Source organism: Thamnophis sirtalis, unplaced genomic scaffold, assembly GCF_051295495.1.
Source record: "Thamnophis sirtalis isolate CommonGarterSnake01/CBP01778 unplaced genomic scaffold, rThaSir2_p1.2 scaffold_3, whole genome shotgun sequence".
Taxonomy (NCBI): Eukaryota; Metazoa; Chordata; class Lepidosauria; order Squamata; family Natricidae; genus Thamnophis; species Thamnophis sirtalis.
Window position 1 is genome coordinate 69,816,092 of NW_028261383.1, and position 19,764 is coordinate 69,835,855.

Here is a 19,764-nt window from a genome sequence, read left to right on the forward strand (position 1 = left end):
CAACGAGGGTTATTTTTAAGTAACATGTGTCTGGATGCAGCTAAACGTTATGTTTAGTGCATGATTTGCAAAGTAAATTTTGTATTACAACATTTATCTAAATAAAAATGTTATTAAATTTTATATGTATTTCAGAAGATTCATATATATCATATTCTAATGGAGATTTTTATAAATACATTCAAAGGAGAACACTTGATGTTTATGTCCAAATGAGGTTAGGCTCTTGAAAATATATTTTGGCAAGTGGTTTCCAATAATTTAGATTTATGAATCTAGATTTATATTCCCATTGTCCCTTCAGAGAGAACTGTTAGGACCAAAATGCGGCACAGGGGGGGTCACACGCATATACATATGGGGTTGCATGTGCATGTGCAGGAGGTGGGGTGCAGGGGGTGTCATGTATGCGTTGCATTATGGGTATGGGCATGCACACGCGTGCTGGCATGTGATGACAAAAAGGTTAGCTATCACTGTCCTAGGACGTGTATATTCACCTTCATTCCACCACAATAAGTTTATTTATTCTCTTTGACTCTAGCTATTTTGTTCTCTAGATCAGTATTTTGAATTTCTGAGCGCGATCCTTCCACCCTCCCCAAGTATGCAAACTATGTTTTAAAATAGACATGATGTATAGATGATTCTTGCATTTTTAAGACTATGGAATGTATTAAGGCTGCAGCCAAAACACTTTAATCATTCATCAGTATGTTAATTTAGAAATAAGTCTTGAATGTTCAATGGAATTTATTCCCTGATGAAAGTATGTAATAGTGAAGTCTACCAGTCCATTTTTATAATGCAAATACATTTTTATTGTGCGTAAGATATTGAAAGTGAACTGGTTTTGCCAACTGATCAGGCACACAAGACATTTACAGAGGATACGATTAAAATAACATTTCTTGTCAAATATCTATCACAAGTCTAAATCTGTATGAGAGGTACTTTGGGCTTATTTTATTAGGAATCCTTAATCTTGATGCATATAGAAGTCTGCTTTCTTCAGTTCTAAATAGGTATAAATGCATTCATTTCACATGCCATCTGTCCTTCAAAACATCAGGACTGTAAAATAGTTGCTGGCGAGAAAGACTTATAGATGGTAGGATTCATTTTACTTTATCTGAATTCACATTTAGGACTAAGACATACTTTGCTAAACTGTAGTTCGTTGAACCATTTATAACTGACTGGATTCATATAAATAAAAATTGAACAAATCATATCGTTAAAAAGGTAAAGGTTCCCCTCACACATATGTGCTGACTCTAGGGGGTGGTGCTCATCTCCGTTTCAAAGCCGAAGAGCTATTGCTGTCCGAAGACATCTCCATGGTCATGTGGCCGGCATGACTAAATGCAGAAGGTGCACGGAACGCTGTTACCTTCCCACCAAAGGTGGTTCCTATTTTTCTACTTGCATTTTTATATGCTTTCGAACAGCTAGGTTGTAGGATAGGACTATTAGGTAAGTATCATGAGCATAATGAAGATGTCTCACCCCCAAGCCTTCAGATGACTTCTTCCATTTATGCATTTAGATATTATGCAACACAGGAGACATGTTGAACTCTGGAGTAACCTAACGGAATGTTAAACTTTCTTTCACTGTCACTTCCAATTGAATCCACTCAGGTAGGAATGGAACCAATGTAAAATGGTATATTACATCACTATTTTCTGCCAGTACATGCAGATCTTGGTGAGAGATATCTCCTTTTGATCATACAGCCAAGTTTCGGTGATGTATGTCAAGTGAGCGTGCCATGATTTCATTGCGAATAAGGTTAGATTCATTATATACAGATCTGATATTTGGAAGATTCAAAATTTTGTGCAATCTCTCTTCTCTTGAAATGCAAGTATTCCTGCCTATTTTCACTGCCTACCATTGCGATTCTTCCTTTCACCTTTGCCCTCCTTAGCTATCCAGTCCCATTCCCAATCACCCAATGTCAAAAGCAGCACTCAAACAGGATTCAATTACAGGTACACCTAACCAACATTTTTTCCAATGTCCTACAGCCGTGATGGCGAACCAATGGCACACATGCCACATGTGGCACCTGGATCCCTCTCTGTGGACATGTGAGCCATACCCCCAGCTCAGCTCCACTGAGAGGGGGTGGGGCACATATGTGTGGAGAGGGGATCATATGCATGGGGAAGGGAGGGTGTTTCCCCCGTGCCCCATTTTCGGTCCCAGGAGAATTCAGGGAGGCCTGCTAGGCCCAAACCGGGCACGGGAATCATGTGCTCATGCGCAGGGTGGGCACAGGGGGTCACACATGCATTGCATTATGGGTGTGGGCACATGCACACACCCTTTCAGCATACGAAGGCAAAAAGGTTAGCCGTCACTGTCCTACAGCCTTTCCTCCCCTTCATCCTCTCTTTCTTCTATCTCTCCAGTTCCTACCTGGCTATCACCCATCTGGGTCAGCAAATAGGGAAACAAAGATCTTCCCTATTTGCTTATCACAGGGGCTTTTCAGTTCTTCAGTTCTCATTCAAGAAGCAAATGGTTTTATCCTTATTTTGTTGGCCTCTTTTGTTTTATCGCAAAGGTGCTTTTCCAAAAGGCAACTGGACTTTGTTTCTTTTTCCTTTGAAAACATTTAGTTTCTTCAGTTCCTTAGAACTGAAGAATATATGCAGTGCCCTTCTGGATCAGGCTCACAGCCCAGCTGATCTAACAGTTTATTCTCACCGTGACCAACCAACTATACAAGGAAGCCCATTAGCTTCTCAGCAGATTGCCTTCAGAGGCAGTCACACAGACAAAGCCCTTTCCAGCAGATTCCAAATACAGGCCCCTTAAACATGGAAAATATTTTATACTTAAGAGTTTTTTAAGTGTCATAGTGTGTGAAACAATATTAAGAAGTGTATTGTTTATTAGAAAACTTGAGTCTTACAAACCTACAGGATACTACTAGTTAACTTAACACTTGATTGAACTGAAACAATCTTTGGCAATTAATTCTGTTGTGTCACCCTCACATTCTGCCATTTATCTTTATCTACAATTATCAAATGAACAAAAATGAAAGGATTATTTGTCTGAAACACTAATTGGATATTCTTGGCAAGCAAATAGGGAAAATGAGTCTGTCTCACCTTCCCTTCCCTCCAGCACCTCCAACATGGCTTTGAAGAAGGGATTCAATAGCCATTATATAAGCATTAATTTAACTATATAGACCAGGTGTGTTAAACTGGCGGCCCACAGGCCGGATGCAGGGGGGTGGGATCAAGATTTTGATGGACATACTTGGGGAATGAGTCTTAAGGAGACACTGTGGGGAGGGACATTTGTCAGGAACAAATGCTGAGTTCCTGAAGTGTTGTGTGCCGATGCTTGAACTTGCCAAGAGTCCTTGCATTCCTGGTTGGCATTCTGGACATTATCTGGATCTTTTGCTACCTGAACTCCTTGCTTTGCTTTTGTTTTGCTAAATACATTTGGAATTTACTGCTGTGTAGCCTTGGTGCAGACAGTGCCTGGTTGGACTAATTACAACCAGAGGCTGTTTGAAGTTTGTTTGGGGGAGATTTGGAGTACTAAAGGGCTGGTTTGAACTGCCAGCTTTTTGTGTTATGTCTGTGCCCTTGCCCTGGGTCATCACAGGAAGCCTCCACATTTACAACTGCAGCTTTTTAAATTTAACTGCCCCTACCCACCTTTCTCCTCTGGTCTCTGCCCTTTTGGCTTGTATTCCACCATCACTATCCCTGCCATCCTCTCACTGATCTCTGTTGACCTTCACTGCCAGAAAGTCTGTTCTCCTTCAAGAAGGCTGCACAAGGCCTATGAAAGGGTACAGCCTCAGCCACAGCAATAGCAATAGCAGTAGACTTATATACCGCTTCATAGGCCTTTCAGGCCTCTCTAAGCGGTTTACAGAGAGTCAGCATATTGCCCCCAACAATCTGGGTCCTCATTTTACCCACCTCGGAAGGATGGAAGGCTGAGTCAACCCTGAGCCGGTGAGATTTGAACCGCTGACCTGCTGATCTAGCAGTAGCCTGCAGTGCTGCATTTAACCACTGCGCCACCTTGGCTCACAGCGAGGTATGCCTCATCAGCAGAGGGAAGAAGAGGGTGAAGGTCAGCTGGCATAGGCAGTAGTAGAATTCAGGGTGACCAAGTGGGCAGAGATCAGGGGTGGGTTCCGGCTTCTTTACACTGCTGGTCCGCTCAGGGATGCACTTCAGGTGCGCGCATGTGCAAAAGTAAAAAATGGCTTCTGTAAATGTGCAGAAGCAAAAAACAAGATAGTGGCACCTACGGTGCTGCCGATAGAACCAATTCGGTGCGTGTGCGGCCAAGTTACTACTTACTCGGCCGAACTGGAGGTAGCTGAATTTGAGGAATTGAAGTGGGAGTGATCATGACAGAACAGGGGAAGTATGAGGTCCTGGCCTAATGAACTGGGACTACAGGAATTGCTACCACTAAATAGTACAGTCACATGGTATTTTACCTAATGACCACTTCAACTTCCAATCCGAATTAGGATTGTTAAGCAAAGACTAGCTGTAAATTGGCTTTCACAGTAAATATCAGGACTGTTTATACTAGGGACAGAATTATAACATTGGAAATAGTTGTTTAGGCCATGAAATCAAACCTCCTGCCCAATGCAAGAATTTAAATTAAAACATTTCTGACCGCTCATATAGATAATTGGTTTTCAAATTGTTCTTAATGTTCAGAACGTTTTCTAATCCTTCCTGTAACTCAAATCCATTGTCATGTTCTCTGCAATGATGGAGCACATATCATAAGCATCTTGTCTGTGACACACACACCCCTGGTATATGAACAGTTCTGTCATACCCCACCCCACTCCCCACCCTCCCTGCACTCCTTTCTATGAAAACTTTTTCACCTGTTTCCATCCTTATTCATATAACTTGGCTTCTCCTCCTCTGACCCATCTGTGGAACTTGTGGGTAGTGCTCAGAAATAGATACAATAATTGAAGTGGGGTCTGATCAATGCAGAATTAAATAGAGCTATTACTTCTTGCTGTGAAAACTATTCTTATGTTAAAATGCTTAAATGTGCAGAAAATTACAATTCAAAATGTTCTGATCTTGAAATGGCTGCCTTCAATATTCTGGCATGACACAAAACATGTTTCAAATGTTTTGCTTTGTGAGAACAAAATTTTTCTGTCATTTATTTGATTTATATGCTATTTTACTATTCTGGTATAAGATTAAGGCAATTTTTTTAAAAGCCGACATATAAATTAAAAAAAAACCCAAAATAATAAAATCAGCAACTTGATTGGCTGAAGAAAAGCATCTTTAGAGATTGTTCTGAGTGTGAAACAAAATGTGCCTGTTTTGAATAGCATCATTTGGAGCATCCCAATTATTGCGAGCAATGTGATTAGATGGTTACTTTGAGGCGTAAGATTAGGTTGCTTTTCCAAACTACTTCCACCCAAGCTAATAAAGAACCAGGGAGCATCATGTCCCTGCTATTATTGCTTTGCCTGAATGAGGTCATACAGGAATAAGATGTTAAGAAGAAAGGAAGAAAAGCTAAGAACATGACTAGGCAAAAGACTGTGGTTCTTGGCTCCAGCCTGCCTATTATTGTTATCTTCTTAATTGCTATAGGGAAATTAGAATTTATATGGATTGCAAGTATGTTGTGCTATGATTTATTTTGCAGATAGGTAGTATTTGCATATATCATGTTCACATGCAAATGCTGCTGAGTAATTCTAAAGCTCACTAGTGTAATGTTGGTTTGGTGTGTGTTTTTTTAAATTCAGGAATCATTCTGTACCCTTTCTTGTGTTAATTTTAACTTTAAGTTGCATTTTAACATGGAAAAAACTATGATGATTGGGTTGGTTTGTTGAGCCATAATGGACATTCATTTTGTCATGTACCCATCGGAGCCTGAATCTGCAGAGGAGGACGAGCCAGAGCTGGAGCCAATAGAGATTGAGTGGGCGGCTTCGTTGGCTTCAGAAGAATGTGGGAAGGAGCAGGCGAAGGGAGCCCAGGGTCCCCTCAGGATTGGGATGGCTTGTAAGCAGGGAGGAATGGGGGCAGGATGACCGAGAGAGGGAAAGCAGTAGACATGAGGAGCAATGGAGCTCAGGTAATGAGCAAGGACCACCCCTTCCTGATCCCCGAGCACTGAGAGTAGAGAGAAGGTGAGAAGAGAGCAGACTGACCAGAGAAGTCAGGAAGAGAGCGTCCCACCCCTCTTCACAAGGCTCACCTGTGACTGAGATTTAAGGAGAGGCTGAGGGGAGAGGTAGAGAATTGGTAGACCTTGGTGTGCAGGTACAGATATTTGGAGTTTGCAGGACTGCTTGTTTCTTCCTGACTGTGGAGTCAGTACCTTGTTCCATACTTTGTGGATTCATTGCTTGTTCCTTGTTTCATGGACTAGTTGTTTGTTCCTTGTTTCATGGATTCATTTCCCTGTTCCCTTGTTTTGCTGGATTAGGGGCAGCCAGAGGCTGCCACATGTGTGTCAGCGGTGGGATTCAAATAATTTAACAACTGGTTCTCTGCCTTAATGACCAGCTGGGTAGGCATGGCTCAGTGGTCATGTGACTGGGTGGGCTGGTCACTCACGTCCATGGGCATTTCGCCTTAGCGGTTCCAATGTCATAAAGGTTAACTGGAGATGCAGTTTCTGTAAGCAGGGCAATAAAGATGAGGCTAGAAATGACACCAGAATGTTTCCCTCCTGCCTTCCTTACAGGATTAACCCTGTAAAGTGGGAAAAAACAAATGGAGATTTCTTCCAACAACCGGTTCTCCGGACTACTTAGAAAGTTAACAACCAGTTCTCCCGAATAGGTGCGAACTGGCTGAATGCCTCCAGTGATATGTGTGTATGTGTGGATTACTCTGGGACTTGCCAAAAATCTGGGAGCCTTTGGGGGGAAATTTGGAGCATTAAAAGGGAGTTTGAACTCTCAGCTGGTGTGATGACCTTTGCCTTGTCCTGGGTCATCACACATTTTTTGTCATTGTAATGTTAGTGGTATTAAGCATTAGCAGCCATGTTTTGTACTCAGAACCACTACAATTCTACAAGCAGAGCCAATTCTAATTGGCAAATTAACATAGCTACTTTTGCTGTCCTTGCTTGTTAAACAGATTCACTTAATAATAAAACACGTCTATTCTGTTTAAATTTGTGAAATGAATAGGTATAGTTCCAGAGAAATCTTTGAAAAAGAATAAAATTGTTATTGTGGAAACCTGTAATGAAAGAAATATTGAAGCAGTTAGGTAGTCTATTTCTTTGTTAGTCTATTGGCCGAGAATTAATATTTATATACTGAAATAAAGAAAATCTCAGTTAAAGACAGAAAGGAGCAGGAATTTGATAAGATTATAAATTAAACAGAATGTTCAGTGTGTGAGAAAATCTATGGGAATTTATTATTACAGGTAGTCCTTAACTTATGATCACAATTGAGCCCAAAATTTCCATTGCTAAGCAAGGCAGTTGTTAAGTGAGTTTTACCCTATTTTACGACCTTTCTTGCCACAGTTGTTAAGTGAATCACTGCAGTTATTAAATTAGTAACATAATTATTAAGTGATTTTGCTTGTCAGATGGTCACAAAAGGTGATCACACGACCTCAGGACAATTCAACCATTATAAATAAAGGCCAGTATTCAGATTTTGATCATAGGGATGCTGCAAGCTATAAGTGTGAAAAACAGTCAAAAGTCACTTTTTTCAGTGCCGCTGTAACTTTGAACAGTCACTAAATGAACTGTTGTAAGTCGAGGACTATATATTCGATAGTACTTAGCATAAATTTCATTTTTGTGTGTTTCTGAAATGAAAAAGAAAGGAGGGGCAGCTAATTGTTCCTATTCTTTCTTATGGTGGGAATGCTTGAAACCATTTTTTGAATTTTGCTCTGATGAAATGCATAACCTAAAGCTATTTCAAGTGTTGTTTCATCAGAACAGACTAAATTTGAAATGACTTTACAGAGAGTTTCAAGTAGGGTTGTTTTGTTCTTTAGGAAACAAAATAGTTTTTAATTTTGTGCATAGCAATGCAGGTAGTTCTCGCTTACCGACATTCAGCAGCTATTCAAAGTTGCAATAGTTCTGTAAAAGAAGACTTAGTAACTTGTCCTCAAAGTTGTAGCCATTGCAACAACCCCATGGCCATAGAATTTTGATTCAGGCATTAGGCAAGCAGCATATATTTACAATAGTCATAACATGCCACTCTCATGTGATCGCTATTGCGACCTTCACAGCCAGTTTCAACCGAACACAATGGGGGAAGCAAGCACACCAAGTTGCAATTTGCAGTTGCATGACATCACATTTAACCCACAGTGATTTCTTTAATGACTAGAGCTGGAGCTAACATCAGAAAATATATTGTGGTCACATGACATTTGCAATACATTGCTTAGCAACAGAGGTTCCCATCTAATTGTGTTCGTTAAGTGAAGACGACTTGTTATACCAATTTCATTAACGTTGCATAACTTTGCACAAATCACTTTTCCAAAGCTGCATCACAAAGCATCAGAAAAGTTACAGTTACAGTTGTTAACTGAACATGAAAAACGGTCACATCTTGTTTCACTAATCCATTGCTTAATAGGGGGGAAATGACAACTGATTGCTTTCTTAGTTCCAGCCCTAATAGCTGTTCTCACTATTTTCAATTTCTAAAACTCTTCGCTATAAAGACTAAAATACAAAGAGTTTCAGCAGTTATAATTGGTTTATAACTGTAATATTTTTAATATTTTTAAATAGGTCTTCCACCAGACCAGAAGTTGCTAGCATAGATGCTATAGATCAAGATAAACATCATTGTTCACATAAGGCTACTATTCAAGCCAGATCATCACAAATAACACGGCTTACAAGTATTATTTTGGCTGAAGATGTTTGTAAGTACTGTCTCTTTCTTCTATAATATTTTATTAGGACTAAATTTTAAGCACTTACAGGATTTCTACATCTATATACTACTAAAACTCTTGTGTCTGTTTGATTATTTGCAACCGTTTGGATAAAATGCTGAATCATAGAGCAGCCATTTTTGAGTCAACACACTTCAAATGGGCTAATTTTCAGAATGTATTCAAAATCTGGGACCCATGATTCCTGTGGGATGGAAATTTGGCCAAGTTAAGATAGATTCAGTGCTGTACATGTAACAGCGTGTATGAAGTGCCCCCTTTGAACTGTAAAAATGACATGGATCTGTGGTTGCTTTGTCAGTGATTTCCAATTGTGTGCATGCTCGTGCATCAAAATGCATCTGGAAGCAGTTTTGAAGGAGCCAGACTACCTACACTCTCCTGCATACTCCAGTTCAGTTTGTTGAACTGTAAGATTATAAACCCACAGGGCAGTGAAGGAATTGGCACACTTAAAGTCTGTAGAGATTCTCAGCCATCCAGATCATGGTTTTCCCAAAGGTGCTTTTTCAAGAGGCAACTGGACTTTCTTGCTTTTCCTTTGAAGACGTTTTGCTTCTCATCGAAGAAGCTTCTTCAGCTCTGATTGGATGGTGGAGAATGGAAGGATTTATATTCCTTGCAGACAGCTGGTTATTTGCATCCTTTTAGAGGGTCGTTAAAGCACTTGGAGATTTATGTGTCATCAGGGTCACCTGAGTAGTGCTCCTGGTTCCTGTAGTCTGCAATTTTTCTCTGGAAATCCATTCCTACTCCCACACCATTCAAAAGGTGTTCATCCCAAATTATATTGCTAAAGGTCTATAGAGATTCTCAGTTATCCAAGCACCATGGTTGTCCCAAGGGTGCTTTTCTCATCCTAGAAGCTTCATTCCCCACTATCCTGTCAGAACTGAAGAAGCTTCTTGGATGAAAAGTGGAAAGTCTTCAAAGAAAAAACAAGAAAGTCCACTTGCCTCTTGAAAAAGCACCTTTGGGATAAGATTACTCTTATCTAGTAATTCTGGACAAAATTCCTGCACAGCATGGTAGGTCATAGTCATAGTCCTAACCAGGGGTGGGTTCTGGCAGAAACTACTGCCGGTTTGCTCAGGAATGCACTGTGCACACCTGTGCAATTGATGTGTGCTGCGCACGCAGATTTAGTACAACAAAAATTACTCTGTGCATACGCAGAAGCAAAAAACAAGATGGTGGTGCCTATGGCACTGCCGGGAGAACTGGTTCGGGGGTCTGGTAGGTCTGGGTTGCTGCCGGTTCCAGCGTCCCGTCCGCCAAACTACTATAGGTTTGGCCAAACTTGGGCAAACCAGTAGGAACCCACCACTGGTCCTGACCATCTAGAGGTACTGTGTTACAGAATGCTGTGCTAAACTGGTCACTGTATTAAAGTTCAGTGTTCACTGAATTAGTAACAATGTTTTCTTCTTTTTCATCAAGTGACTGGCCAGGTCCTTCGCTGTGATGCTATAGTTGATGTTATTCATACTATTCACATAGTATCTACAACAAAGGAATTATATCTTGAGGATTCACCACTGCAGCTGAAAATTCAAGCCCGAGATTCCGAAGGTATCCAATCTATCACGGATTCAACATTTTAATCCATAGAATGATAGTACTTTGCTCTTTCATGTGCATGATTTCATATTGTATTTTTGCTTTTGTTTAGATTTCAATAATACTTTAAGAAAATTTGCCTTACTTTCGTAGCGTTAAAAAATACACCATGAAAACAGTGAACTATCATTATACAACCTTGTCCATTACACTTACTTATTGAAATCTCTTTTCTCCATGATACACTATATGAGAGGCACCCAACCTTGGTAACTTTAAGACCTGCAGACTTCAAATCGCATAATACCCCAGACAACCATGCAGGATGGGTAATTCTGGGACTTGTGGTCTGCTGGTTGGATAATTCTGGGAGTTGAAGTTCAAAGCTCTTAAAATAACCAAGGTTGGCACTCTTGTACTATATTATTAAATATTAATAATGTTAAATTCTTTTTACTTAAAGTCAGGAAGTACACATAGTGAACATTTGTAAATGTCATCCATATATAGGAAAACTAACTTCCAGAACTCCAGGGTAGAAATTCTATATGTTTTATTCCAAACAAAGTTGAAGGATGATGGTTTTATATCATGAAAAAACCAGAGATTTGAAGTTTGCTAAGATTTATTATGGGAACTTGTGTTGAGATGTTTGTATGAAGTTCAAAAACATTATGCAATTATGTAGAGATAATTCTTTTTTTGCAAATAAGCTATCTTGAGGCATCTCATTTGTTTCATGAATCAGAACTGTGACGAATATCAAGGAACATTTATTTTTAGAGTAAATGCACTTTCTGTATCACTGTTATCAGTAATAGGGATATTGCTAGGATTTGAAAAGCCAAATGTATGTTGCAGAGGGATATATGCATTGGATCGTGATATTTGATCATTTGGTGTTTGCAGTCAGATTGGGATCATTTACGTATTGTGTCTATTGAATAGAAAATGTGCTTGCAAATAATCAGTTGCAATTTCACTTTCTGTGGTTAATGAGGCATTGACGGTATTACTAAAAGAAGATAGTTTCCCTTCCCTTTCTAATTTTCTCTAGTTGCCATTTTAAATCTTTTCATTTAAAAAAAATCAAATTTCATGTTATGTATCTGATGTATATACATTTATTACATTTATAGCAATATTTTACTTCTTGTATTATATTTATAGAATATTTAATATGAATTTGTATTTTCTATTAGATAAATGAATTGTGTTCTGCCTCTATTCCTCTTTCCCCAGGTCATTACACTTAGTCATGTTGCCAACTGCTCCTGAAATGAGTTTATCCAATCACTTTATGTTTGTGCAGTTCTGCTTTATTTTCCTTGTAATTCCAAAATATTGTCGTTGTGCAGATAGTTTGACAAATGAAGGAAAGTTGTCTTTACATTCTAACTGTTTTGATGTTCCATTATTTAAAGGAAACACTTTTAGCACATTGGCAGGACTTGCTTTTGAGTGGACCATTGTGAAAAGCTCTGAAACTAATGAATTCTCAGATTTCCATAATGCACTACAGTAAGTTTAATTTATTCAGCTGTTCATATGTACATAAATGTAGATTTTAGTTAAATGGCTAGAGCGTTTGTAAATGGTGAGCTATTTCCCATACTTGTGGTTTCTTCTTCTTTTGCCCTTTACCTACATAAAGATTAAAACTCAGTCTTATTCTCTCTTTCTTCTTTCCCTACATTTTTTCTTCTATTTTAGCTACCCACAACTTTTGCTGTCATGCAGATCTGTTCATGGTAATACTCAAAGGTGCTTTTTCAAAAAACAACTGGACTGTCCTTGTTTTCTCCTTGAAGGCATTTTGCTTCTCATTGAAGAAGCTTCTTCAGTTCTGATTGCAGTAAACTAGAGATTTTAATTTACCCCGATATAGTCCTTTTAAACAAGAATATTTGTTTAAAAGGTATGGAGGAAATATTGATTTTTCTAGAGTTCTACAGATGCATTCCCAGATTCCCACTATATTTGACTGTACTCTTACTTGCCTCCATATGTTTTGAATATTTGAACATTTTATTAAAGGCCAGTTAACTACTCTAATTATAGCTGATGTTACCAATTCACACTTGTAATTAATTGCAGTTCCTACATGGGATGGATATTTGGGGATGGCTTGCCAAAGAGTTTTTGAAAACAAACTACGGACCTTTCTTGAGAATATACTTGTCTCATCTATCTAGTTCTAACTAATAGTGCTAGACTGTTGCTTTCACGCCAAGTATTCAAACTTGTCCAGTTGGTATATGCTTATGTTGAAAATTGTAAGACCAAGAAGCACTATAAAGAATTATCTGTAATTTTAAAAAGTCATTCTAGACACACGCACACAAACACACAGACACAGACACACACACACACAGACACACACACACACACAGACACACACAGACACACTCACAGTATGCACATTTGATGGAGGCAGCATAGAAGTGGCATTCTCTGCAGGAGCTCCCCTCTTGTAAAATACCTTATCTGCAGAAGTAGCTATCATTATCTTTTGGAAGCATGTTAAAGCTTTGGGGAAATAGTATTCTATGCCATAATTATGAGATCTAACTCCACTCTATTCATTTCTGGTTTTTTGTATTTATTGATTTTTATTGTATTATTGTAGAGTTGTAGCAGCTATCTCAATAGGGACTTTATTTAGACTTATTGAGTGGGCAGATTCAATTCTGAATAAATGTTTTGAAGATCCTAAACCATATAGGGCTTTATAAGTGTTAACAAGCACCTGGATAGAACCTAGAAAAATACTGGTAGTCAGTTCAACTTATATATTACCAGTGAAATATGACAATAATAATTTTGTCCCATTATCAGATAGATAAAAACATTCTGTAGAGTATTCTATTTCAAGGGCAATCCTGTTAAAGCAAATTACAATAGTCTAGTTGAGAGATGCATTAATGACTATAGTCAGTGGATCTTGTTCCAGATAAGATCAAAACAGATGCTCCAGCCAGAGCCAAGCAAATTGTTACAAAACCAATTAGCAAAATTGGGAGTCTCTATTGACCTTCCCATTATTCATGCATCTATCTTGAATCAGGTTCATGGTTATTAGCTGTACAAAATTTTGTAAAATTCCATTGGATTTTTACATTCTCCTTATAGAAGAGACAAACGTTTATGGTTTTGAGAAATGCTTTTAAAAATGTTTTAGCTTCATCTTTAGCTTTATCTGGTTTAAATGCTGTTTGGATATTTTGTTAACCACTGTTTGGGTATTTCTCCTTTCAACCTTCTGATGTTTTATTGTGCCTCTAGTAGTTTTGGAGAAGTTTTAGTTGTATTTTAAAATAAGTACTGTTAGTTACCACCATATTACATTTATACAATTTTATAATTTAATAAATAATCTTGGCAGAGTATCAGCTCATAAGGACACAATGTTTTTTTTAGCTAACATACACTTTAAAAAAAGCAAAAATATCAGAAGAGTTGTATTAGAATTAAATTGGATAAAAAGATGAATAAATGAAAGTTAAAAGCTAGTTATTATAAAAGAAATATTTTGGTAACGGCATTGAGAGTATTGGATATTTAGACATTTGGGAAGCGTGATGCCATCATTCAGATCAGATTGGATTTATGGAGTTATTATTTGGAAGTCAGCTAGCAATGAGTAGAAATTCTTAAGTAAAGCCGGCATCTTTGAAACTTTCATCAACAATTCCAGAAAATTACCAGATAAATGTAATATCAGCCACTCTGAACTTTAAACTCCATTTGATTATTTCTAAATTACTTTGGGTCTGTGGACATGATTTTAAATATGATCCACATATAAAATAACTTGGGTTTTGAACAATTTTTAAACTATATTTCTCCCTTTCCTATTCATCTTCCTCCTGAAGTAATATTCAAAAGAATTTTAAGAAACACCAAGGAGCCTTCCACATCTGTTAGGTTGTAGGTAGATACATAACACACAAGATAGTGTAATATAACTTAAAAGTATTAAAACAGCTGTCCATAATGACCACATGATTTGGAACCAGGTATCTAGTATATTCTGCCTATCCAACCCAGATGAAAAGAGTGCCAACTGAAAGTCCCATTTTATCAGCAGGTATGACAAGAGGGGTCATTCAGGTGAGTTTCCTCCCTTCTTTTGGAACACAGTTACTTGAGGTAAAGATGGCCACATTCTTATAGCCTTTTGTGGAATACTTAAACCAAGCTTTTCTGAAATATTTCAGCTATAGTAGAAAAAAAATCAATTTCATTAATGTTCGTTACTGCTTGCATTTATATTATATTTTATTCTATTGTGCTTTGTACAATGTTTATTTATCATTATAGTTTCTGCAAGAAACTGCTTTATCAACCTTAAAAAGAAATAATATTAATATCTAAATTAACATTTTTAACAGAATTTTGAAATTTTCTGAATCAACATATACACCACCTTCATATATATTAGAGATGGAGAAAGTTGCAAAACAAGGAGATATTGTTTTAGTATCTGGAATGAAAACAGGGAGTTCAAAACTCAAAGCAAGAATAGAGGAAACTGTGTATAAGGTAAGTTACTTCTAGGTGCTACATTTAACATAGTCATTTTCCAACCAATATTTTTCTTCTTTTATGATTACAATCCTTTGATGATACTAAAGTGATACCCATTAGAGTTATAACTTATATTTATTTATTATTATTTGGCTCATGATGAGAACATGACAAAACTATATATATATATATACACACACACATACACATACACACATACAACCCCCGGCATGTCCAAATATGGGAGGAAGATCACTACTTCCATTCTCTGTCCATCGGCTCGTCACAAGAGACCATCCAGACAGAAACCCAATATTTTTACTGTTGCCTTTTTGTTACATTTGTGTTGTATTTTGTGCTGATAAATAAATAAAGGGAGACTAGTATAAATCTATTTCAAGCTATTTAGCTCTCATCAGCTAGCCATACCCTTACTAGAATTCGAACCTGTGCTGTATTGCATCTTAGGCAGATGTGTTAACCACTAAGTCACAGAGTTCGACTCCTTATCAGCCAAGCCAGGGTGAAAGGTATCTATTTAGAGTTTAGGTATGCCCAAACATGGGAGGAAGATCACTACTTCCATTCTCTGTCCATCGGCTCGTCACAAGAGACCATCCAGACAGAAACCCAATATTTTTACTGTTGCCTTTTTGTTTCATTTGTGTTGTATTTTGTAATGTAATTTTTTTTAAAATTCCACTGCAGGTGTGAAACCGTTACATCATAAAGACATATAAGCATCCAGAATAAAACATTTAAACTCTAAAGCTGAGTTTTTAAAAAATTACTCTGGAAGACTTGTGTTTATTTCTGGAAAGCCATCACTACTGGAACAAATAGAGATGATCTTCACCCCTAAATGAATTTTAAAAAATGCCCAAATTACCCCATTCTTCATCAGGTTCCACAATTGCATTGAAAGAACTCACAAAGGATAGTGACCCTTTGAGAGCTGTGTGCAACAAAATTTCATTTTAATGTATGCCAATTAGTGTAAATTCAAAGTGACAATAAAGTTATTATTCTATGCTATGCTATTCTATTCTATTCTAAATATAATGACTACATCTACTCAATCATTATTACAATAATAGGCCAACATATAATAATGAGTGATGATGATTATTATTATAACTGTTCTTATTTGAACAGTTCATACATTTATGACATGTTGTATTTTGCAAAAAACACACACTGATGTGTTATAATAAGGAATTAGAAATCTTCAGTTTATAATCATTGTGCCATGCAAAGCATACAGCAGAATTTTTTAATTCCATTTTTTAAAATATTTATTCCCAAAATATCATAGGAGCTGATCTTACTCTTGATTAAAGCAGTAACTTTATAGTAGTAGTAATAAAGTAGTAACCTCGCATGCAGCTTTGCATTTTAAAAATTCACATTTCATGAATTTATTTATAAATATTACATACTGGTATTTAAAAATGTGTGTATGATTGTATCTTTAAATTAAATTCTTCTTTTAACCAACAGAATGTGCCTGGTGCTGAAGTCAGATTGTTTACTTTGGAAAACATCATTTTAAACCCTGCTTATGATGTCTACCTACTAGTAGGAATGTCAGTACAATATAAAGTCATGAAAATTAGGCGAGGGAAAATGACAGGTATGTCTTTTTGTCCAGGTATAATATTTTACATATATTTCCTGCAGATCTATATAATGGTGCAACTATGTTTCAGTTAATAAAGTCATAACAGGGTCCACAAGTCATTGCTCCAATAGATTCCTGTGTCCTTTAATAATTAGTTTAACACATATTTGGTCAACACATTTTGAGAGTTAAAAGATTGTTTCAATTAAATTTCATCATATGAACTTGAGTAAATTCCTGAAAATGTCAGTCCATTGTGTATATGGGGAATGGGTAGGGGAGAGAGAAGACAGACAAAAATAACAGGAACATTGTATTAATTGTATCTTTGTTACTTAGGATAGTAAAGGGTTGCCTTAAAAAATTAGGCAGAGGTGGTATTCAATAGGTTCTGATCAGTTCTGGAGAACCGGTAGCGGAAATTTTGAGTAGTTTGGAGAACCAGTAAATACCACCTCTGACTGGCCCTGCCCCCATCTATTCTCTGCCTCCCGAGTCCCAGCTGATTGGGAGGGAATGGGAATTTTGCAGTAACCTTTCCCTGCCATGCCCATCGTGCCATGCCACATCCACCATGCCATGCCCACAGAACCGGTAGAAATTTTGAATCCCACCACTGAAATTAGGTAACACAAAGCCACATCTGAACTGTATATTCTGGCTTGGAATTAAATTTCTACCATGTTATTGGCCTATTTTTCTAAAGAGTCAGTGAAGCAACATTTTCATACTTCAGTTCCTATATGATCTCAATAATTCTTTTTGATACTGTAATGTTCAATTGCTTTTCGCCCCTCTATTCAAAGGAGCTTGTATGAGGTCAAGAGAGATTGTTTTGTTTTGAGAAAGCCAGCAACATCTTTTATAGCATTTGGTTTAAAAATATCAACTTGGTTGTAAAACAAAATTTAAAATGTTTCACTCAATTGCTATTTGGACTCAGTTTTTATGGTTCTTGATTCTCTCTCAAGTTTAACTTCCTTAAAGGATAAATTACAAGTAGATATGCTAAGTGGAAAAAAATATTAAGAAATATAATCAATGAATTAATGTTAAGAAACCTAAACCCATTTTCAAGATTTAGTACTTCTGAGACAAAATTAAAAATACAGGTAATATTTTTTTCTTTAATAAAATTTTTATTTTCAAACAAACATAAACACGCAAAACATATAACATAAAGAACCTCTTCAACTACATACAGTGTGTCGATTGGTTATAAAATCTTTCTCTGTCCTTTCCATAGTCATCACTTGAGCTTTATCAAATATCACTTATTGCCAATCAAATATCTTTGTAGACATTATTATTGTACTTTATTTGTTTAATTATCATTATTGTTTCACCATTTTAAACAAGGTATTCTAAATATGTATCCATTTATAATGATTCATTATATCATCTTCAATATATCCGATAATAAAGAATTTTTGTATCCTATTCTAAATCATTATTATTTTAGCATTAATAACATTCTCTAATAATTTTAAATTCCATGTTTTTTCCATTATTAGTATCATCAATCTAATGTACATTTATACAAATTATTATAATTGTTAAACTTCCATTAAGCATAGCTATTATTATATTATGTCGCTATGACACGACATGCAATCTTGGGGCTCCAGGATTGCTGTAAATATCTCTGTTGCTGGACGATCCTTTTTTGATCTAAACCATTCTGAAGGAATGGTGATAGTAAAGGGCATGTCCTGCTGATCTCAGTGGCATTGCAAAGCCCCTGATTGATCCAGGAAAAAGCTCTTTTTGCCAGCTACAAGAGAAGCAGCCAATATGGCTACAAAAGGTTGGGACAAGCCTCTGAAATGGAAGCAGCACAGGAGAGACAGTGTGTTGAAATGGTGAGAAACATCTTTATTATTAGAGAAGAGAAAACCCAAAAGACTCAGAGTTAAAATAAAACTGAAGACAGAAGGAAACAAGTGGCGAATTTACCCTGGTTTAAAACTATCGTGTTATCATTTTCACTTTAATTTTGTTTGTTTTTTATGGACGGACTTTTTACAAATGCCTCCTACTTTTAAACTGGACTGGTCTTTTTTCCCCCTTCTTCCTCTATACTTTTCCCATTTTTTTGTGTTTGTGGATTAAAAAAAAAGCCTCTTTCTTTGCAAGGCTCAGCCGGATCGTAATCTTTAAACATTTTTTTTCTTTCTTTTCCGGAGAAAAACTGTTTCCAGAGTTCAGAGTTTAGAGAGCCAAAAACAGAGAGAAAAGATGTAACACTGTCATCTAGTGGCTAGAGGCTTGGCAACATCTGATATTACAAAGCTATCAGCTTGGTTTACTGAAAGGGTCAGTGGAAAAAACTTCACTGAATTTGTTTGAAACCTAGCAAAAGCCTTGGATGTTTTAGTGGCAGTTTTTATAACTTGGAAAAATGGCACTATATGAAGAAGAAAAGGAACTAACATTGCAAAACATTATGTTAGAAATTCAAAAACTCTTAATAACTACAGAGAGAATTGAAAAGAGTCTTGAATTTATAGATCAAAATATCAAAATACAGAAAGTACGGATGGAAGAGTTGAGAATACTTCTAAAACAACGATGAAATTTGAGGACAGAAGTTCAAAAAAATTACAGATACATATGAAAGTGATAAGAAAATTGTTGACATTGACAGCAAATCGAGTGTGGAGGAAAATGATAAGTGCGGAATACGGAAAGGAGAGATCGATGAACTGCAACTCTATCTCAGATGTCAAAACATAGATGAAGAAAGGGGAGAAGATTTGGCAGAAACAATGAAAGTAATTTTGGCAGAAGCACCAGTGATAACAAAACTCAAGCAGATGAAAGAAATAGATGGAGGGTTTTGAATTCTTTTTAAGATATCCAATGAACAAGTTGTCAAGAGAAGTCCACATAAGACTTATCAAGAAAACACTTAGAATACAGATTCTACAAATGGCAAGAGATATTGGACTGCACTAATTCTGGAAGGATACAGGATGATGAAATGAAATGTCACAATAAAATTTAGTTAAATGTAGTTAAACTTTGAGTATTATGTATAAGATAAAGTAATAATAGCTGTAGTCAAATAAATGATCAATAATG

General features: G+C 36.8%; 1 protein-coding gene across 1 annotated transcript in view; it reads left to right on the forward strand.

Annotated features, from left to right (window-relative positions):
• NUP210 (nucleoporin 210) overlaps positions 1-19,764 on the forward strand; it is an 82,921-nt gene that overhangs the window by 6,681 nt on the left and 56,476 nt on the right. The window contains exons 2-6 of the mRNA XM_087709085.1: positions 8,800-8,936; positions 10,410-10,541; positions 11,954-12,050; positions 14,924-15,074; positions 16,560-16,692. Coding sequence (XP_087565211.1) covers positions 8,800-8,936; positions 10,410-10,541; positions 11,954-12,050; positions 14,924-15,074; positions 16,560-16,692 — 650 coding nt within the window. The remainder of the gene's footprint in view (positions 1-8,799; positions 8,937-10,409; positions 10,542-11,953; positions 12,051-14,923; positions 15,075-16,559; positions 16,693-19,764) is intronic.